This window comes from Heloderma suspectum, chromosome 3 (genome assembly GCF_057233095.1).
Source record: "Heloderma suspectum isolate Gila_16-S chromosome 3, 16-S_ref, whole genome shotgun sequence".
Lineage (NCBI taxonomy): Eukaryota > Metazoa > Chordata > Lepidosauria > Squamata > Helodermatidae > Heloderma > Heloderma suspectum.
Genome location: NC_139460.1, coordinates 320,361,414 through 320,383,839, shown reverse-complemented (window position 1 = coordinate 320,383,839; position 22,426 = coordinate 320,361,414). Strand labels below are relative to the sequence as shown.

The 22,426-nt window shown below is 46.6% G+C and overlaps 1 protein-coding gene across 1 annotated transcript in view; it reads left to right on the top strand.

Moving 5' to 3' along the window:
* The window catches only part of PSMD2 (proteasome 26S subunit ubiquitin receptor, non-ATPase 2), a 38,406-nt gene extending 16,203 nt beyond the window's left edge, over nt 1-22,203 (top strand). Inside the window, exons 9-21 of the mRNA XM_084847647.1 lie at nt 1,753-1,899; nt 4,679-4,785; nt 6,753-6,880; nt 6,962-7,049; nt 7,527-7,689; nt 9,777-9,878; nt 9,971-10,116; nt 12,119-12,202; nt 13,464-13,632; nt 14,319-14,413; nt 18,359-18,485; nt 19,589-19,707; nt 19,972-22,203. Coding sequence (XP_084703773.1) covers nt 1,753-1,899; nt 4,679-4,785; nt 6,753-6,880; nt 6,962-7,049; nt 7,527-7,689; nt 9,777-9,878; nt 9,971-10,116; nt 12,119-12,202; nt 13,464-13,632; nt 14,319-14,413; nt 18,359-18,485; nt 19,589-19,707; nt 19,972-20,154 — 1,658 coding nt within the window. The 3' untranslated portion in view covers nt 20,155-22,203. The remainder of the gene's footprint in view (nt 1-1,752; nt 1,900-4,678; nt 4,786-6,752; nt 6,881-6,961; nt 7,050-7,526; nt 7,690-9,776; nt 9,879-9,970; nt 10,117-12,118; nt 12,203-13,463; nt 13,633-14,318; nt 14,414-18,358; nt 18,486-19,588; nt 19,708-19,971) is intronic.
* Nucleotides 22,204-22,426: the final 223 nt, after the last annotated feature.

Here is a 22,426-nt window from a genome sequence, read left to right as displayed (position 1 = left end):
AATATTTACAAATAAAAAACTGAAAAGTCTTGATTGTGTAAGTATTCACCCCTTTGCTGTGACACCCCTAAATCAGTTCTGGTGCAACCGCCTTCAAAAGTCACATAATTAGTTGAAGGAAGTCTACCTGTGTGGAATTCAAGGGGCACATGATCTCAGATTAAATACACCTGTTTTTGGAAGGCCCCGGAGTTTGTTGAAGCACATATCTAAACAAACAGCATCATGAAGATCAAGGAGATATCAGTACAAGGCCAGGATAAAGCTCCGGAGAAGCACCAATCAGGGTTGGGTTATAAAAAAAAAAGATATCCCAAACTATAAACATCCCCCAGAGCACCATTAAATCCATTATTACAAAATGGAAAGAATATGGCACAACCGCTACTCTGTCTAGAGAAGGCCATCCACCAAAATTCAGTGACCAGGTAAGGAGGGCATTACTTAGAGAAGCAACCAAGAGGCCAGTGGTAACTCTGAAGGAGCTGGAGAGATCCACAACTGAGATGGGAGAAACCGTCCATGGGAAAACTCACCTGGATGCTCGACAAAGCTGGGTTTTATGGAAGAGTGGCAAGAAGAAAGCCATTGCTGAAAAAACCCATCTCAAATCCTGTTTGGATTTTGCCGAAAGCCACGTGAGAGACACAGCAAACATATGGAAAAACGTTTTCTGGTCTGATGAGACCAAAATTGAACTTTTGGGCTTTACCACAAAACGCTGTGTGTGGCGCAAAGCCAACAGTGCCCTGAGATCCCCATCCCCATAGTGAAGCATGGTGGTGGCAGCATCATGTTGTGGGGATGCTTTTCATTGGCAGGGACTGGGAAACTGGCCAAGATTGAGGGCAAGATGGATGGAGCCAAATAAAGGGCAATTCTAGAGGAAAACCTATCTCAGTCTGCAAGAGACCTGGGACTGGGGAGGAGGTTTATCCTCCAGCAGAACAATGACCCTAAACACACAGCCAGAGTTACACTGGAGTGGTTTAAAAACAAGAACCTGAATGCCTTAGAATGGCCCAGTCAAAGCCCAGACCTCAGTCTTATGGAGAATCTGTGGCAAGTATTGAAAATTGCTGTTAACCAACAGTCCCCATCCAACCTGGCAAAGAGCTTGAGCAATCTTGCCAAGAATGGGCAAAAATTGCAGGATCCAGATGTGCAAAGCTTCTGCCCCAAAAGACTCACAGCTGTAATTGCTACCAAAGGTGCTTCTACCAAGTATTGACTCGGAGGCAGGAACACTTATGTGACCAACAAATGCCAGTTTGTTTTTGTTTCACTTTTGTGCCACAATAAAAATACTTTGCACCTTTCAGTTGTTAAGTATGTTGCGTAAATCAAATGATAAAAATGCCAATTAAATCCATTTTAATTCCAGGTTGTAACACAACAAAATGTGCAGAAGTCAAAGGGGGTGAATACTTATGCAAGGCACTATATATATATTGCAAAATGCTGTGCCTTGCTGTGCAACTTCTTAATCACTAAATAAATGTGAATTCCTGTGTTAAGTAAGCTGCGTTCAGAAAGACGATGCGGTTGGCTTGACAGCCGCAGTTTCTGCCAGGCTGCGCCTTCTTGCAAAAAGGCTCTCCTTTTTCGTGAGAGCTCTGCCGTGGCTGGTGGGGAGAGATGTGGGTGGTCTGCTGAGACAAGGAGTGTTTCAGTCATTTTAGGCGGAGGCCACAGTGTCTGGCCTGTGTGCCACCAGTGACCAGCTCACCCTTGCCCGTTCTGCTCCCTCAGGGTTTGGCGGCAGTGGCTCTCAGGTGGATTCTGCCCGTATGAACTTGGCTTCGTCCTTCGTGAACGGTTTTGTGAATGCTGCTTTTGGGCAGGACAGGCTGCTGACGGATGACGGTAACAAGTGGCTGTACAAGAACAAAGACCACGGTGAGGGGGAAGGGGAGCAGGCAGCGGCTGGTCTGCTTGGGAAAGGGCTGTGTGGATGGGGGGAGGATTAAGGTGGAGATCCTTTGCCACAGCACTGGGTTTTAACCCCTAGCTTCTTCTGTAGTAAAACCTGACTGAATGCCATTCTTGGCAAGGAATTAGTGGTGGTAGTGATTATTTTTTATGTAGTCCTTTTTCTAAGGACTGGGCCCTCTAGGCCAGTGAATTCATTGCTGAGGTAAAACTTTAGTCAGGAGTTCATTCTCTGCTACGGTGCCTGTGGTACATTGGTTCACTGGTAGTGAGAGTGCAGGAGGTTCAGTGCAGCCTTTGGACTACTGCCATCCCAGAGTGCTCCACGCCATAAAGATAGTCGGGGAGGATCAGTTAAATTAACCATTTCAGGCCAAACTAGATGTGGTGGAGGCAGCCCACTGTTTCTATGGGGTGGTTTTGGCTTCGTTTATACCTCATTCAGTTGTAGAGCAGATGGTAGGAGGTCAAATATATACGCAAATGGGACAGGCATGTGAAAAAACAAATATGATAACTGTTGTCTCATCCAGATCGACCTTCCCATGCCTGGTGCCCTCCAGATGTGTTGAACTGCAACTCCCATAATTCCCAGGCTGGGAATTACTGGAGTTGCAGCCCAACATATCTGGAGGGCACCAGGCGGGGGACAGCTGATCTAGACGGGCACTCGCTCTGACCCACAAGACTGCTGGAGGACTGATGATCATTGGTTGAACCCTGTAGCTCTCCAGTTCTTTCTCCCGCTTCCTGCTTTTGGGCTTTCTGCAGCCCTTACATTGGGAACAAGGTAGCAAAAACAATGCTGCTTGGTTTACTTTCCGAGGCCAGTGGCTCAGTGGCTCGGGCTCCCCGCCCTGGGTCAGTACTTCTAAGTTTGAAAGCCACACCATTTGACCACAGGGCTGGCTGGCTTTGCGCAGTCGAGAGGGTTCAAGTTTGATCATAACTCATCTAACAGGCATCTCATCACTGAGCTGGCAGTCAGGCTGGGTTTTTACGTGAAGCCCTTAGGCTCAAAACACAGAAGCCAGTCTCTGCGCCTGTTAGCCTCTCCAGCTTTAACATCAGTGTGTGAAGAGAAAAGAAGGGAGCTTTTTCTGCTCGCTGCCATCATCATCTCAAGTTAGAGCCATTGGAATTTTGTCAGAGCTGCTAGCTCCTCTTAGTTGTCCTGAACCCTTTTCTTCCTCCCCAATGTAACATCCCTTGTCCCCGACTAGTCCAAAGGAGGCACACATCCTCTCAAAGGCTAGGTTTTATCCTGGCATTTTCAACAGAAAAAAAATATGAGCTCCATTGTTGATCTTGGAGCAGGTGTATGTACAGTAATTGTGTACAGAAATATGAACCTCAGCCCATTCTTCATGATGGTGGGTTTTTTACATGGAAAAGTCAATGAGAAGTGACTTATTTTCCTTGGATTTTGGTGAGCTGAAAGTCTTCTAAGTGCTCTGAAATGTATCCATAATGTTCTAGGACACCCCACTCCCCAGCAGAACATTGGCACAACCTGCAATCTGGGTACATCTGATCGCTTACCTGCTGAAATCCACTGAAAATGGGTTGTGTGTTTGAGGAGGCTGAGGGCTGGGACAAGTGGGGCTGACTGGATGCTGAGCCTTTCAGAGGCAAAAGAAGGAAACCAACATAATAGAAACTAGCCCACTGCTGGAAATAGGGTACACATTTGTTTGTTGGTGTCAGGGAGCATCCGAATCTTGGGCAGGCATGTAAATAGCTGTCCCCCCCCCCACCCTTCATTCTGATGACAGCACGGAAGCTCTTGTAAATCATATAAGTTGCCTGGAACAGGAAAGCAAATGTCTGTAAACTACCATATAGATTAGCCTTCTCCAACTTGGTGCCTTCCAGATGTACTGGACTACAGTTCCCATAATCCCACAGCCAGCCTAGTTGTAGTCCAACACATCTGGAAAGCACCAGGTTGAGGAAAGCTGCTTTAGATGGTATCTGACTCCTTGCAAGATAAATCATATTTATCAAACTAACATTAGGTGCTTGAAATGTGGGTCACAAATTTCTCCATTTTGAGTGAGCATCGCAATCCTGCCCCCCCCCCCTCTTGGATTAAGGCATTTGGACTAAAGCATCAGCTAATTGCTACGTTGACAATATAAACTCTTTCCTATGGAGCCAACAGTGGTTCAACTTGGTCATTGATATGATGCAGTCAGGCCAGTGTGCACTCTCGCGCGCTCTCTCTCTCGTGACATGTCTGAAAATTGCTGTCCGGTAGAATATTTCTGAAATGGCGTTGAAAAATGAAATTACATGTAAAACCTGGACTATTACAGGCTTGATCAAATGTAATCCTGAAGGAGCATCTGAAGGCCAAGTCCTTGACAGTATTCTTTATACAAAATGGGATTTGTTAGTAAGCTACAGAAATAGATAGATTGATTAGGTGTCAGGGCATGTCTTTAGGATTTTTCTCAAAACCTGGATTTTATATTGGATTTTATATATTTGCTTTTGAATATATAATTACCTGTTCTGTGTTCTCTTCTGGTTTTTTAAATGAATAAACAAATCATTGCCACACAAAATGTGTGTGTGTATTCCCCAAGCTCATAATATCCCACAGTTGATTTTAACATTGGCTACATATAGTGCAGCAACTAATGAAATGCTTTCAGTCTGATAAATGTGTGTGGATTAACTTTCTTTGAGTGTGATCCAGTGTCTGGCTCCATCCTAAGAAGCTTTTACATCTGTTCTGCAGGGATGCTGAGTGCTGCAGCCTCGCTAGGATTGATCCTGTTGTGGGATGTGGATGGGGGGCTTACGCAGATTGACAAATACCTGTATTCCTCAGAAGACTACATCAAGGTGGGTAGCCCTCTCAGTCTGAGCATCGCTGCACTCAGCAGTCTGGCCATAGCCAAGTAATAACACAAGCTTGTCTTACAAACACAGAAATCTGCCATGTGCTGAGTCAGAGCATTGGTCCATCTACTATTGTCTACACGAGGGGGACCCCAAACTTTTTGTGTCAGTAGACACCATTCATTCTGTTTCCATACCACCCAATAGCCAAAGCTCTCTGGGCAGCTCACAACATGATAAAACATAATATAATACCTTTAACATTCAGAAATATAGAACAGTTCACAAACAGGTTAAAAACAATTGACAATAAAACTACCAGGACCTGATAGAAAACTAAAATACCCCATCATACACTGTCAAATGCCTGGGTGCCAAAAAGATGACAATGTTGGTGCTAGACCTTGATGGGGAGAGCATTCCACAATAGGGGCCACCACTGAGAATGCCCCCTCCAGTGTTACCATTCTCCAAACCGCCCTCAGAGGAGAGAGTTTGGAATTTTGAGAGAGTTGTGGGTGCTCTCACAAAATGGCTGTCATGGTGGGCATGGCTGGTCTCTTGACACCCGCCAGGCTTCCTGCCCCCCTTGATTTTTATTTTATTTATTAAGATTTTTTTACAGGTTTTTTTTTACTGGAAGTCTGGTGTGCTGCACAGCAAAGTGCTGTCCTCCAGCACCCTCTTTATTTGGGTTTAAAAGGGTGCTTTTGTGTTTTGGAGCTGCCTTGTACTTAGATTCTTGGGTAGGTTTTCTTTTACTCTTACCACTTTGCTTTCTAGGAACTGCATGTTTTGTGGCCAACCATGTCCACCATGGCAGCCATTTTATGAATGGGCAAGCCCACCATGGCAGACATATTTGAGAGCACCTACAACACTCATAAAATTCCAGATGTGCCCACTGACACAAAAAGGTTGGGGACCCCTGGTATGGATCAGATCATTGGTGCTATCAGTCCACTTCTGTAATCTTCAACATTTGTATCAATGAATTGGAGGAAGAGGTGGGAGGAATGGTTATCAATTTACAAATAACACAAAATTGGGTGGGATAGCTAAAGACAAACAAAATTCAAAATGATACTGATAAGGTATAAAACTGGACTGAAAATAACAATGAAAATTAACAGACAAGTGCGAAGTTCTTCATTTAGGAAAAAAATCAAATGCACGAGTATAAGATGGGGGGATAGCTCTCTTGGCAGTAGTATAGGTGAAAAGGATCTTGGAGTTGTTGTCAGTCACAAGCTGAGTATGAATCAGCAATGTGATGTGGCTGCAAAACAGGCAAATGCAATTCTAGGTTGCATCAGTAGACGTATGCTTTCAAAATCATCGGTAGTAATAGTTCCACTCTACTCTGTGCTGGTCAGACCTCACCTCAAATACTGTGTCTATGTCTGGACACCACATTTTAAGAAGGAATCAGATACATTGGAACGAGTTCAGAAAACGGCAACAAAGATGATTAGGAGATTAGAAAAGTCCTAGGGGGAAAGATCAGAGGAACTAGGTATGTTTAGCCTTTAGAAGAAAAGACAGAGGGATGGGTGATATGATAGTACTTTTCAAGTACCAAAGGGTTGTCACACAGAAGAGGGGTGTGATGTATTCTCTATCATCCAAGGCTGTAGGGCATGAAATGATGGGCTTAAGTTACAGGAAGGGATATTTCTGTTGAACATCAGGAAACATTTCCTAACTTTCAGAGCAGTCAGGCTATGGAATCTATTGCCTAGAGAGGTGGTGGGCTCTCCGCCTCTGGAGGTATTCATGCAGAGACTAGAAAGCTGTCTGTCAGGGATGCTTTCAAATGGATTCCCGCACTGAGCAGAGGGTTGAACTCGATGGCCTGAATGGCCCCTTCCAAGTCTATTATTCTTGTTTAGGACTCTTAGCATACCAGATACCTGTTGTCGCATCCTGTGTCATACTGGACACGCTTTCCCCCCTTTTGTTTCCTGCAGTCGGGGGCTCTCCTGGCTTGTGGTATTGTGAACTCTGGGGTGAGGAATGAGTGTGACCCTGCCCTTGCGCTGCTCTCTGACTATATCCTCCATGACATCAACACCATGAGGATTGGCTCCATTTTTGGGTAAGGGCCTGGTTAGGCTTCCATTTGCTTCTGCGTGGAATGTAGCACAAAACCCTCAAACGACACGGTACTCTCTTGCAGGCTGGGGCTGGCGTATGCTGGGTCCAACCGAGAAGATGTCCTGACCTTGCTGCTTCCTGTGATGAGCGATTCCAAATCCAGCATGGAGGTGAGGAGAAAGTGCTGCAGCCATCTACGGTCAGCTGCTTCAGGGGGGGAGCAGGCGGGGGGGCCTTGTGTGGACTGTGGGTGGGGCAGCAGATTTGGAGTTCCTCATGCTGCAGCGTAGAGTTCTGCTTCGTGGGAAAGGCTGAGGGCAGCAGGTCTTTAGCGGACTTTGATGTTTATGTGGCAAGCCTGGAGTGTGGTTCCAAACCTCCCTAAGTCAACACTGGAAATGCGAATTGGAAATGGATCCTCCCAATAAAGACCTGTTGGTCTGACCTTCTGATTGTATGGAGATTTGCGGAGCAAGGCCTCTCCAGGTGATCTCCAGGGGTTGGGTGGGTTCATATCTGGTGCCTCCGTAAAGAGGAAAGCCCTAAATTAGCATGGCTGGCAGGCACCTGGCTGGCAGTGGCCCCTGTCTAGTCCCCCCCAAGATGCCTCCAGCTGCAAGGGTGTTGTGAAATGCGCTTCCCCCTAGGTGGTTTGTGTGACAGCCCTGGCCTGTGGAATGATTGCTGTGGGTTCCTGCAATGGAGACGTCACCTCCACCATCCTCCAGACTATAATGGAGAAGTCCGAGACGGAGCTGAAGGACACGTATGCCAGATGGCTGCCTCTTGGGCTGGGCTTGAACCACCTGGGTAAGCGTGCTCACTAGGGCCAGTCCAAGGGTGTCAAATATGCACTTGTATGGGTCTTTGACCTGTTTGTGTTGCTGGGCACATTTGGAATTTTGAGAGTTGTGGTCATGCTCACAAAATGGCTGCCAGGGTTGGGGCTTGCACATTTATAAAATGGCTGCCATGGTGAGCATGGCAAGTCACGAAACACTCCTAGAAGGTAAACTGGTGAGACTAAAAGAAACGTAAGTTGCCTAAGAACCTAAGTATAAGGTAGAGGTGAAGTCTAAGCTTCGCAACACAAAATCACTCTTTTCAACCCAATTAAAGATGAGTTTCTTATTTTTATTTCTTAAGAAAAGAGTCTTAAGAAATCAAATGAAAATCAGGAGGGTCAGGGAGCCTGGTGGGCCGCAAGACAGGTGTTTGCAGGAACATTGGTGCCTGTGGGGACCACGTTAGAGGCCCCAGTGCTAGATAGTTGCCCTTCTGTGTTGTCTGCACAATGAGCAGGTAGACATTACCCACAGATGAATGGCAGCTCTTTATGCCTTTCTCTTTTGGCTTCCACTACCCTCCCGCCTCGCAGGCTGGAAATGGTGTTGCAGGAGCATTGTGACTACCTTTCCTGGCCTTTTCAAAGTGGGGAGGCAGCCACAACAGCACCACGGATCTCTTTCTGGGCCGGGAAAGTGTCTCTGCACTATTGTGCCCAGGCACACTGCCACTCTTGGGCTGTTAAAGCTAGGAGAGCCATTCTGAGAAGTAGATGTCCTTCTCGTTTCATTGCAGTGTTCTTGACCTGGACTGGGAAAAGTACTGTTAGAGCTGCTTCTCCTGGCCATTTAAGGTTGGACGAGGTGGTGGTGGGGTGTAGGGGAGGGATGAAAAGCTCTCCAGTGTAAGAGAGGGTGAACAGTCCAGGGGGAGACAGCAGATGCTGCATGCTGGGGAACAGCAGGGTAGTACAAAGCAAGCCTGTTGGGCTTTCCTCTTTGCAAGGTGGCTTTCCTGCCTTCTCCAGGTCCTGTCCTTTCTCTCATACCTCCCCTTCCCAGCGCAGCCTGTTCCTTTTGTAAATTGCTTTTAATTAGGAGTTACTTAGGTTACTTTTTAAATCTATCTCTACCTCCCAAAAGTTTTAAATTTACTGCTTCCCAGCCTAGTTTTTATTAATGGATTATTTATCTTCTTTCTGAAATACTCTCAGGTTATCTTTTGCCCCCACCCTAGCCACAGTCTCAGTTATTTTTCTGGATAGGATCCAAAGGGCTATGAGCAACTTTGCACTCCTGCATAAGTGCTTTTAAATTCCCTGTTCTAGTGACAGCCTGCCATGCCACCCTCCATCCATCCATGAAGAAGGGAAGGGGAATTCCTTTCCCCACTCCAACCATGCATGCATAGTTCTCTAGATCCTAGCCCCAGGGCCTCTTTATTTAATTGCAAAAAAAATATCTCTAACACATAACCCTGGTTTAAAGCTAGCAAAAAAATAACACATTGTGGCCAACGGCTTTCCAAAATCCAGCTTTTTCCCGATCTGGTGGCCTCCAGATGTTTTGGACCAACTCCCATCAGCTCCAGCCAGCATGGCCAGTGGTAAGGAATTCTGGGAGTTGAAGTCTGAAACATCTGGAGGACACCAAGTGGAGGAAGGCTGATCTAATCCTTTGAGCAGCTGCAGATGGGAGTTGCAAAAGTGACTTGCAAACTTTGGGCTAGCGGAGGATGTTTTGTCGCTGCTCCTGGTTTGGATGCACAGCACACGTTGGATGGAGTCTAGCTAGAGAGTCTTGCTTAGATGTCCAGAGGGGTAGCTGTGTTAGTTTGTTGCAGCAAAAAGAATGAAGTCTTGTGGGTCCTTAAAGACTTAACAGATTTATTATGGCATAAACTTCCATGGACCAGAGTCCACTTAATTCACACAAGCTGATCCCATAATAAACTTGCTATTCTCTAAGGCACCACAAGTCTCTGTTGGTTTTGATTCGATGTGTTGGGCAAGGGATGTGTAGGCCTTTCCTTTCTGGCTATCCAGCTCCCAAGTCAGTAACTTGAGCTTGTCTTCAGCTGCTGTTGTGATGGGGTGGCCTTATTTCTTACAGGCAAGGGCGAGGCCATCGAAGCAATCCTGGCAGCCCTGCAGGTCGTGTCGGAGCCCTTTCGTAGCTTCGCCAACACCTTAGTGGACGTCTGTGCCTACGCAGGTCAGTCTGGGCTCAGCTTTCTTCCCAGTGCTTGAGGTGGGAGTTGGGTGTCAGCGGCCTATTTTACTCGCAGTCTTGTGTTCTTTCTCCAGGATCTGGCAATGTGCTGAAGGTGCAACAGCTCCTCCACATCTGCAGTGAGCATTTTGATTCCAAAGAGAAGGAGGAGGAGAAAGAGAAGAAGGAGAAAAAAGACAAGGAGAAGAAAGAGACACCTGCTGACATGGGGGCCCACCAGGTAGGGTGAGGATTCCAGGGCTAGCGATAGGTGAGAGGTCCCTCTTTCTCTGACTTGGCTGCAGGAAGAGGACAGGACCGTATGGGCAGAGGCCGTACTCAGTGGTACAGCTATGCATGGAGAAGCTCCCAGGTCCTATCCCTGACATCTCCAGCTAAAGTAATTAAATAGGAGGAGGTGATGGGAAGGACCCTTCTTGGCCTGACACCTGGGATGCTGCCATTCAGAGCAGCCAGTACTGAGGCTGATGGGCAATTAGTCTGATCTGGTATAAGGCAGCGTCCTGTGTGGCTAACCTAGACTGATGTGGCTGAGTGCTGGATGGGCAAGTGTCCTCCTGCTCACAGGTGCCTCCTACCTAGGCCTGTTTATATTCTTTGGTGAAAACTAACCCAAATTCTGCAACAAGAAAAGCTGAATTCTGTTAACCTGTGTAGATGATGGAGGTTGCATATATTTTGCTGGCTTTGAACTTGGGGGTTGATAACTTGAGTGGACAAAAACGTGTGGTTAATTGACCTGTCGGGTATTATTGGATAATAACTACATTTTTTAAGCACTGACTTAGGTTTGTGCTCAATATGAAACAGTCAGGTTAGTTGTTCGATCATTTCTTAACAACTATAATCAATTATGCACTTGTAGGACTGTTCTGTAAACATATATGATCAAACAGTTCTCTTTTGGACTTTAGTCCAGAGTCCCCCAAGTTTTTAAATAAAGTAATGAAATATTTATTAATATATAGTTATGCTGTATTATTTATAACACTGTAACTATAAAAGACAAGAGTCAGTCTTGAAGTGCAGTTTTGATTATAGTGAGGTCAGAGATAGAGTAGCCGACATTTGCAGGACCACTGAGCAAAGTGCTTTCCATTTTGTGTTTGCTAGAAGATGACTCATTGCTGAAGCATTCTTGGCTCCATGGAATATTTGACAACAATTAGCCATGATCATAAGTATATACCAAGTCCGACCACTGGCCCATGTAGCTCAGTATTTTCTCTGGCAGTGGTGAGGAACCTCAGGCTTGTGGGGACCAAATCCAGCCCACCTGGGATCCCAGTCTGGCCCTCCGAGATTGTGCAGATGACCACATCCCCTTCCCCTGCTGCCTGCCCATCATTGGCTGGTTTCCTGGCTCTTGTGCAGTTTTTCCCTCATTCTAAAATGTTGAAATGTCCCTCCTAAAGCTTGGTTACTGGCAGTAAGATCTTTAAGCTACAATATGCGGGAATTTTTGGTTTTTTCGCCCCACCCCTTTTTCCTTCACTGGAATGCAGCCCCCAAGAGCTTCTCCAAAATGGAATTTGGCCCTTGGGTTGAAAGAGGTTCCCCACCCTGGTCTACGGCTATGTCAACAGGCAGCGGCTCTTGAGGTTTTCAGGCAGGAGTCATTCCTAGCCCTGGAAATGCCAGGGTTCAAACCTGGGACCTTCTACATGCAAAGTATGTGTTCTAGTCCTACGTTACGTCCCTTCTCCAAAATATTACTGGCAAGGAGTTGCTAATCTCCGATTAGTGTTCTAGTCATGCTCTGCATAATGTGTTCTGATTCTGTTAATCATGGGGATTGTGAAAGAGTCGGGTGGGGCGCTGACATCTTGTCCCCCAATCAGCAGAAGCTCTCTTCAGCCATCTTACCCTGGGCATCTGAAACTTCATTGGGTATTTCTCATATAAGTCTAAAGAACTAGAAGTTTGAGATTCTCAGGATGTTGCACTCCTTACCAATGTCTGTGCTTGCACAGTGCAGTTACAGAATGAACAGAGGCCTGCTCTAAAATATTGAGTGGAAAAGAACCAGAACTGGGCTGACAGAAAGCTGAGTGTTGGCTTTGGGGGAGGGGGTTATTCACTGAAAACCCCTTCCTCCCCTTCCGACACAAAACTTGGGCTCAGTTTTGTGTTGGTCTTGCCTGAGCAGCTGGCGATTCCACACTTAGCTTTTGGGAAATCATGTTTTATCTGTGTCACAAGATATGCCTCTCTTGCTGTAGGGAGTAGCAGTGTTGGGGATTGCGCTCATCGCTATGGGGGAGGAGATCGGGGCTGAGATGGCTCTGCGTACCTTCGGTCACCTGGTGAGTATGATGATGTGAGGAACATGCTTCCACCTTTTGCGGCGGGGGGAGCTATCAGCCCCCTGGAACTTGTGTGTACCTGGGATTGAGATATCTCATCAGCTGGGGCCATGCCAGTGTCTGAACTAGGATGGCAAGGAATGAATATGCCTGCTAGTCCAACCCCTACTAGAAAAGATAGGCCTGCTAGTGGCTAAGGAATCCAGGCAACCGTTTACCAGTTTTGAAAGCTGTTTTATCTTACAAAGAGCTTCAGATATATGGAAGACAGAAAAAGCCCTCCAGGATGATAAGTTAGTCTGTTATCAGATTCTTCCTTAAACCCCCAAATGGTAATTAGTTAGCTCTAAGCTTCAGCAGAGTTATCCACTAAGTCATACCCAGGGAAATGAGGTTAGGGCACCTATTGACACCACCCGACGTGCTATCTCTTATATCCCTTGGTGCCTCAGGGAGAGGGGAGACAGCCTTTGGACACAAAATCTGCCTGTGTCAATAGCACAGGTCAGGCTGGATCCTTGGAGATTCCTGCTGGACTAAGGGTATTGTGCCTAAGCAGGAGTGAATGCCTTTTGTAATACTGGTGGCTGAATGAAGTCTTACCCTGGGATAGAGTTTTGAATTAGAAGAGTTGTGTGCCAAGGGTGTGCACTGCGGCTGGGGAGCAGAGTGAAAACTTGCCCTACCCCGTTCATTACTGCCTCCAAATCCCAGGATCTACTTTTATGTGGTCCAAAATGTTATTTGGCTTTGATTCAAGTCACAGTTCCCACCCACCGCATGTTTGTTGGGGATCTGCACCCTGCTGCACCCCCCCCCAATGTAGGGGGTGCCATATGCCAACTATACACAGGGGGTTTGCTGTGAGCATAAATATGGTGGAGTTAGGGTTGCGATTTGAAATTACAGTGGTTAGCAGCTAAAAGCAGCTGTTTGCGGGTTGGCTGAGACCTTAGCCTTTGATTTTTTACCTGATAAGCTGGGTGGGTGCTGCTTTCTGTCTGTATGAGGCTGTTCTGAGGCCTGAAAAGAGAATTCCAAATTGACTCCAAGTGGTCCGAACGCTGGTTACTTCCTGTTGCCCTAGAAGCTGGTGGATGTTCCCTGAGGATGTTCTAACTCCTGCTGCTACTGGGACACTCGTGCTAGAAGGACTGAATTTTTGTCCATGGCGGATACTTGAGAGCATGCAGGGCTCTGCAGAGCTGGTTTCAGTGGGCCACCTTGGAGTCTAACCTTTCCTCTCTTCCTTCTCCTACAGTTGCGGTATGGGGAACCTACACTTCGCCGAGCGGTGCCCTTAGCCCTGGCTCTCATCTCAGTCTCCAACCCCCGTCTCAACATCCTCGACACCCTCAGCAAGTTTTCCCATGATGCTGACCCAGAAGTGTCCTACAATTCTATTTTTGCCATGGGCATGGTGGGCAGTGGTAAGCAGGCCCAGAATCTTGGGTGCTGGCGAGCACAGTACTCTGTGGATGAATAGGAAATCCCTGCCAGTTGGTGTTCAGCATCTTCCGAAGACCCACAAAGCACTGTTTTGATGTTTACAATACAGAATTGCTTATTCCTCAGTCCCCAGGAAGTTTACAAGCCATGACACGCTGTGTGAGCAGGTGCTTTGGACACACTGAGCAGAGGATTGGAGTCGATGGCCAAAATGGCCCCTTCCACCTCTGCGATTCTAGCTCAGTATTGTCTACACGGATTGGCAGCGGCTCTCCAGGGTTTCAGGCAGGATTCTTTCCCAGCCTTGTCTGGAGATACTCGGGATTGAACCTTGGATCTTTTGCGTGCAAAACAGGTGCCACAAACCACCCCTTAAAGCTCCTGGCCTGTAATGCTACTCTGAACATTCACTTCAAAGTTTACTGTTTTCTTTTAGCGTGATTTAAAGCCAGGCATTAACCAAGCTAAAGGCTTCTGGGTCTTTCTGCATTTGAGATTAAAGGCTGGATTCCCAGCAGGCCCCTTTACACGCCCCTCCTATTTCGTGGAGAACAGGTCCCCCTTGCGTGGAACAACAGACCCCTGCTTTCCCCAAAACTGATGTGGGAGTTTGGCGTTTCTACATTGGCTTGGTTGCCTAGTGATCCCATCTTTCCTTCCTGTGCAGGTACTAATAATGCCCGATTGGCTGCAATGCTGAGGCAGTTGGCACAATATCATGCCAAGGATCCCAATAACCTCTTCATGGTGCGGTTGGCTCAGGTAATGGTTCAGCCTAACCTCTTCCCCAAGTAAACGGGTAGCGTAATTATGTTTAGAGTGGCTAAACATATAGATGAACATGCCAGGTATCCTTATTAGGCTATACCAAATGTTCCATGCTTAACATTTTCAACACAAAGGGGCTTTTGTGGGGCCTGAAATTTGGCACCATTTGTTTGTTGTTTCCAAATAGGACTCATTCTGCTTAGGACTGTGCCACTGTTCCCCAGGCAGAGCAGGACCTATTTGAAAATTGAAAGGCAGTGCCATGACAGCGGCTGCAGCGCTATTAGGGCTGCTAAGAGATCTGTTCTGCAGTGCTGGTACCAGGTGGAGTGCAGAGGAGTGTGAGGTGGGGGTTGCTCTGCTTTTGCTCCAGGCTCATCCCCCCCTTTTGTGTATCCCCCCCAACCCCCCAAATTGCCAGAAGAAAGGAGCATATTTTCCTCAAGGGGGAGAAATGTTTGTGAAAAATCCTCCTCCCTGATTTTGGTTCAGTCCTATTGCTATTTCTGTAGTTCGTGTCCCTGGCATTTTACAGAGTAACTCAAACAAAAAGCGGCCTACAATCTAGAGTTTCACAGAGGGAGGATTGTGGCGATGGCTGCCAATTTGGTGGATTTGAAAGGGAATGAAACAAATTCATGGCAGATAAGGCTGTCAGTGGTTTCTAGTCATGATGGCTATATGCTACTTCCAGGATGCCTCTGAATCCCAGTGGCTGGGGAGCAATGGTAGGAGAGTGCTACTGCCCTCCTGACCTGCATGTGGACTTCCCAGAAGTATCTGGTTGGCCTCTGTGGAAAACAGGATGCTGGACTAGATGTTAGGCCTTTGACTGCTGTTATATACGTCTGAGTGCAATGGGATGGATATATGTAAATGTATTTGCAGGTGCTTTGGTTTAAGGTGAAGAATAAGGGATTAAGTCAAAGGCTTTGTAGAAGAAAGAGCTGGGTTTTGAATTGGAAGGAAGAGAGAAGGGGCAGGGCAAACCAGGCGGGAAAGGTCATCCTGTAGAAACTAGAACAAGGAGATCGTGCTGGATGCAGAAAAGGATAGGAAGCTGAGAAATGTGGGTGGGAGGGTGCTAGTGCACTCATGTCCTGCTTGTGGGTTTCCCACAGGCAACTGGTTGGCCACTGTGTGAACGAAACGCTGGACTAGATGGATCCTTGGTCTGATCCTGCATGGCTCTTCGTATGTTCTTAAGCTAGCAAAGGCATTTGAGGAGGGGCTTTGCACTGTCTGAACAATGGCAGAAGTAAATGCTCTCACCTGCTTAGTTCTAGAATAATAAGGGAAATATTAAGAGCAGCATCGGGTTTATTTGTAAGTTGCTTTTCCATAAAAATTACACTAAGAGCAGTTTACAGTATGCAGTGGGAACAACAGTGCATATCAAAGATCATTTTTAAAACTACATAACACTTTCACAATAACAGTGATAAACAATGTATAAGAAATGCATTATGGCAGCAATATCGAGTCCATGCAAAACACATCAGTGCCAATACTATAAATATAACACTATTTCAGATATGGTAACCTAACGTCTGCAGAGGGAAAATGTGGGCCAGCCAACAGAATTCTTTAAGAGTGTCAACAAGCAAGTATATGGGGTGATCTAGAGCAGCCTTCCCCAACCTAAGAAGAGTCAAGTTGGATCAGACCAAGGGTCCACCTCGTCCAGCATTCTATTTCCACAGAGGCCAACCTGCTGCCTGTGGGAAGCCCACAAACAGGAGATGAGTATAATAGCACCCTCCCACCCATGTGCCCCAGTAACTGGGGTACATAGGCATACTGCCTCTGATACTGGAGGTAGCATATAGCCATCAGGACTAGTAGGAACTGATAGCTTTATTCCCCATGAATTTGCTTAATCCCCTTTCAAAGCCATCCATATTGGTGGCCATCACTACATCTTGTGGCAGTGAACTTTGTGCTGCATGAAGGACTTCCTTTTATCTGTCTTGAATCTCCCACCAGTCAGCTTCATGGGAGGACCCTGGGTTCTAGTATTATGAGAGAGGGAGAAGAATGTCTTCTTACCCACTTTCTCCACACCATGCATAATTTTGTAGACCTCTATCAGGTCTCCCCTTACCCTCCTTTTTCCAAGCTAAACAATCCCAGCTGTTGTAACCTACCCTCATACAGGAGTTGCTCCAGCCCCTTGATCATTTTCGTTGCACTTTTGTGCACCTGCTGCCCTCCAGATGTGTTGGACTACATAATCCTGGCTGGGGAATTGTAGTTCAACTCATCTGGAGGGCACCAAGTTGGGGAAGGCTGATCTAGAGGGCTAATTGGCCTTTTATTTTTTAAAAAACTGACTTAAGTCCCTCACCAAAAAGGTCTGAAAGCAGGAGTGAAAGTGAGGTAGCCAAGGTGCTGATGACACTGAAGATTCAAGGTAGTGGGACTGTTTACACGACTTGACAGCCCACCATGAGTTATTTAACCCATGGTCTGTTTTAGGGTTATGTGACAGCTGTTTGACGCACGCTTGCTGGGTTTGCACAACACAACAACCCACAAGCAGGGGTTGCATATTCAATCTGGTGCCTGCGGGTGCTGTGTCTCATCATGGATTAAATAACCCATGACAAGCTGTGGCATGTCATCCAAACCCAGTCAGTAAGTACTGAAGCAGGTAATGGGGAGCTCTAAACTGACTGGTTGAAAAAGAGCACATGGTACAGCCATTGTGGGACTGTGCCACATGCATCTTGGTATAGGGTGTTGCTTGTTTTAAATATACTCGTGAGCTGGAATCTGTAGATGTTTTAAAAATCTCCGTAGTGCATTGGGGAGAAGGGTTACTAGACTCATCAGCTGCCTGCCTTAAACGCTTGTAATGGAAAGAGAATAATATGTACGTGTGTGTGTGTGTGTGTGTGTGTGTGTGTATATGTATATGTATATAAAAATAAATAAAGATTGGGCACACCGGGACACATTATCCCTACATATGTACAATGTTGGTCCCTGAATTGTCTCTTAATTACTCATCAAGGACATCTGAGTCATAGTAGAAATGTTTGTGAAACTGTCAACTCTGTTGGAAAAAAGGCAGAGGCAGCCTTATGATCCAGGAGAGTGACTGAAAAGTTCATGTAACACCTATCATTATCAGTTGAATGCCCTCTGATTAAGGAAGTTATACTCTGGCCAAAAATAAAAAAAACCTGCACCCAGGGAAGTTTGTGATCTGTATAAATTATGCAAACTGAGCAAATTTACATGATTTCTCTTCCTCTGCATAATTCTACAATACTTCTGCATAATTTAGTCTGCTTCTGCTGTTCATGGGGAAGACCAAGGAGCTCTGCAGAGTACTGAAGCCATTGCCCTGACCACTGGAAGTCTTATTTAGCCACACCGTTTTGGCTTCTGAGATTTCCAGAAGCATGGAATCGGGCCATATCTGTAGCCCTGGAGAATATGAAACTAAGGGGATGTAAAGAAAGGGGCAATCCAAATCAGAATGGTAGATCAACACCTTGAGGAAGGGAAGGGCTTTGGCAGGGAGGGGCAGGGGGAGAGACCCTGACTTAAAGACTGGAAATAGAGAAAAATGTGTTTATTCTCTGAAAATAAACTGAGGAAAAGGCTCTTCCCTTGCCTATGGCCACAGATAGAATACAGAGCAAAATGGACCTTGGAAAATGGTCTGACTGAGGACGGCAGTTCAAAGTATCTTCTTCCCTTTTGTTCTCTTCCCTTACCACACTGCACTGTTAGTTAGGACTGGATTAGTGACAACTGTAGAAGGAGGTTTGGGAGCTCAGTCCTGTCTCCCTGTCAAGGGCTCCAATGGCCACAGCTCCTTGCTGGGCTCTCGCTGCAGACCTTGGCTGTGTAGTCAGAGCTGCATGGTCGTCCAGTCCCAGCCATGAGTTCTCGCTTCACCAGTTGATTATCCTCTTTGCTTTGCAGGGCCTGACACACCTTGGGAAGGGGACGCTCACCCTCTGTCCTTACCACAGCGATCGGCAGCTCATGAGCCAGGTGGCTGTGGCTGGCCTCTTGACTGTGCTAGTGTCCTTCCTGGATGTGCGTAATAGTAAGTATGGCCCCCTGGAGTCGGGGAGTATAATTTATGGCAGACTGGGATTTGCTCTTTTCAAGGATTAGTGCTGCTTCCACTCTTGTGCCTGTGACTGGAGGCAGGGGCCATCATGAAAAGTTTCAGGGGCTATGCACAAGAGACTGCTTTCATGCCTTATTTACAGCCACGATTGCTATGTCCTGCTGAGGATACCGCCTTAATAGTACCCACCAGACATCAGATGGGAACAGTGAGAGCCGATGGAGGAGTTGTCCATATCTACTTCTGGAATTCTTCCCTCTAGACATCCAGAAAGAGGCAAGGGAGGAGCTGCAACCCACAAGGTTCCCCCCAGCATCCTCCAGTCCTTTTAACAAGCTGGGCAAGACCTCTGCCCGAGATCCTGGAGAGCTCAGGGCTGACAATTACTGAGCTGGGTGGGTCCATTGATCTGACCTATGTAAGGAGCTCCCTTATGCAACTCTGGGCCTAGGTGTCTGGAGCCCAAGTCTGCTTTAGGTTCTGTACTTGGGCATGGATGAACTGGGTACAAACAACATGCTCCTTGTGCCAGCTGAGCATGGCACATTCACATTGAAATCGCCACTTGGCAAAATACAGGAGAAATGGCTTCGAAGAGAGGATGTGTCCCATGCTACTGGATCTTTTGCTGAGAAAAGCTGGCTTAGCTGATGCAAACCATGTGTGTTTTGCTTGTTCTAGTTATCTGCTTAAAGCAGCCTTCCCTAACCTGGTGTAGTCCAACACATTTGGAAGCATCTCCCAGCATCCCCCAGCCAGCCATATTGGCTGGGGAGTGCTGGGAGATATAGTCCAGCAGATCTGGAGGGCACCAGGTTGGGGAAGGCTGGCTTAAAGCGAGAAGACCCTCGATGGTTGGAGAGTTAGGGACAATTCTATTGTGTATTAAAATGGTTGTGAGTCAAGGGATAGGATAGGTTAAAAAACAAAACCCTAATTCATCTGTCCCAAGCCTTTTAGCTCTGCCTCAGACTGGTGAACAGACTTCATCCTGTGACACAATAGCATGAGGAGGGCACCTACCCATTGGTCCAGTCCCCACAAGCCCTTGAATGTTGTCCTCCTTTCTCTTCTAGTTATCCTGGGGAAGTCCCACTATGTGCTGTACGGCCTTGTGGCTGCCATGCAGCCGCGCATGCTAGTGACTTTTGATGAGGAGTTGCGTCCACTGCCAGTGTCTGTGCGAGTGGGACAGGTAAGCAGGCTCGGAGTAGCAGCTGGGAATGGCGGGCTAGAATCTTGAGGGGGTGGCGACTCCCTGCTTTGCTTAGGGAACCCCACTGGATGTTGGGATTTGACTGTTTAAGAGAGTCATGGCCTGTTATGGGCAGCCCTGATTGAGAATGGGGATATGTTTCCCTGCTTCCCTTAATCAATGGTAAAGAAGCCCTGGACATCGGGGGTGGGGGAGTCTGACCTCGGACTGTTGATGACATTTAACCTTTGCCCTCCTTATCAGGCGGTGGATGTGGTGGGCCAGGCTGGCAAGCCAAAGACCATCACAGGCTTCCAGACCCACACAACGCCAGTGCTGCTGGCCCATGGTGAGCGGGCAGAGCTGGCCACAGAAGAGCACATACCAGTCACTCCCATCCTGGAAGGCTTTGTTATCCTGCGCAAGAATCCCAACTATGATGTCTGAATTCCCTGGGGTGTTTGGGGATGGGGAGGGAGGGAGTGGGACATGGCACTGTGAGGAGGGACTAGCCTCCTCCACTTTTTTTTTGTTACAAAAAGAGTTCATCCTAGGAAAATAAACTGACTTCAGAGTGAGCCTGGCTTTCTGTTTGCTGTACAGATAGAGGGCTCAGAATAGAATAGAGGAAACCAGAAATGCTTTGCCCTGGTCGAGGGATGGGGAAAGTAGATTGTCAGCTGGTTGGGCCTTAGTCCCTTGTATAGGGTTACCTGTAGTCTTACAGATACAACTGCAACCGGGACAATGGTTACTAAGCAGCTTGTGTAGCCGGCATTATTGTTGACTGAACGGAGTGCCCCATTTTCACAACAATACTTGGGTTTCTTTACAACTTAAGGATATTTGGGCAAAGATTGGGGTGCTTGAGAGATGAAGCAATGAAGGATTCCCGAAGGACACAGACAGGGCACCAAAGATCCCAAGTCTCGGCCCCCTTTGATTTCAAAATCAATCCATATAACCAGCACAATTTCTAACTTGGGGGCAAGCATTCTTCAAAATGGAAGAATGTCAGAAAATCATTCTGCTATGGCTTCTACATCACCCAGCATTAATTAATACAGATAATATTGCCAGATTCCTCCAGGCCAGCAATGAAATTGAATAATACCAGGGAAGGACAGAACAGCAGAGTAATGTTTCATCCAGTTTGTTTTCTTGCTTGGGGAAAGGAAGGTAGGTGTGTGTGGTAAACATGAACAGAACATTGGAATTGCGTTTCCAGCCATAGGAAAGTATTTGGGATTGAGGAACTAGAAGAAATGAGAGAGAAGACTTCAACCGAGGCTAGGAATATCTCAATGCATGTTGGGTAGAAGCTCAGAAGAAACTAAATTCTCAAAATGACGAGACAGAATGACACTATCTTACAATGTCAGAATGGAGTTGTCCTTTAAGAAGGGTTCACAATGTGTACAGCAGGGCTGTCAAATGTAAGGCCTGAGTCATATCTGGCCCTTTGGTATCTCCAGCATGGCCTAGGGTACCCCCCCATATCAAACCATCTTCAGGGTTAGGAACCAAAAGCCCTTAGTAGGGCAAAGGGGCTGACTCTGCGTCAGCCTCTCCCGCTATTAGCAGTACAGGTGTCAAGGGTCGAGGGGAGTACGGTCAACTCCAGTCTAAAATTCCCAATATGCCTGCATTTGCAGCCAAGCAGCATCCTTGCGCTTGGGAGAGGGAGAATGGGCAATTGAGGAGGCTTGTAAAGGCAAGATAGTGCAGGGTAGCATATTGTAAGGGCTATTTTTAGTTAACTGGGTCCTACCACCACATGCATGCATGCATGCATATACACACTGCGTGATCTGGGTGAAAAGTCTGGGTATGGTCCCTGAATGTGTGTTTGGCCCTCTAACCTCTGAGCTTGTCCCTGGGCTACTGCTGTTCAGTAATCTGAGTCTTGGCACATTTTGAAGTCTTCTCCCTTGTTTGCTGTACTCACTGAAGTTCTTCCGTTTTCTACTCGGGAGTGAGGAGCTGACACTACACGCCTTGAATTAAAAGAAAAGTTAGCCTTTCCGTACAGTGCTAGAGGCATACATAAATATCTTTCCTGCTCTTCTCAAAATACCAATTCTTCATACATGCATCTTTTGTATTCGGGAAAAGGTTACACTACAGCTCTTCTTGAAGTGCTAGTTTTTTTATAATTGGAGTTTATTTCAGGGGGAAGCATTTAATCATGCAATTCTTCCACTAGCAGTCTAAAGTGGTGCAACTGTGGAACAATTATGTATAATCTCATCTACTCTTAGTGTGAACTGCTGCTACAGGTTGCAGTATTGTTTAAATACAGCCTGCAAACGCTACTTTTTCAGAGTTTGGTATATATTGGCAAACATGTTGGATGTAGTAACATCCAAATAGCAATGCAGATTAGAGGGGTACAAATGATATATGGAATAAAAAAAAGTTCCTGCAGTTCTAGTGTGTTCTTAGTGATACAGGCTTTAGTCAAGGAAATATTAAAAAATATAGCTGCAAGAAATGTATTCAGCTTTGCTTCACTCTGGTCTGTTTTTTATTTAGGGCCATGTGCTTCACTGCCTGCATCTCTGTTCTCTCCAATCTCAGATCAGAGATAACAGGGTTTTCCTCAAGGGGGCAGGCCAAGCCTCATGCCCTGGAGGAATCCAAGAACACTCTATGGGCCAGAGGTTCCCCACCCCTGATTTAGGCAGTGATGCTAGGTTGAAAATGTTTTTTTTTTTTT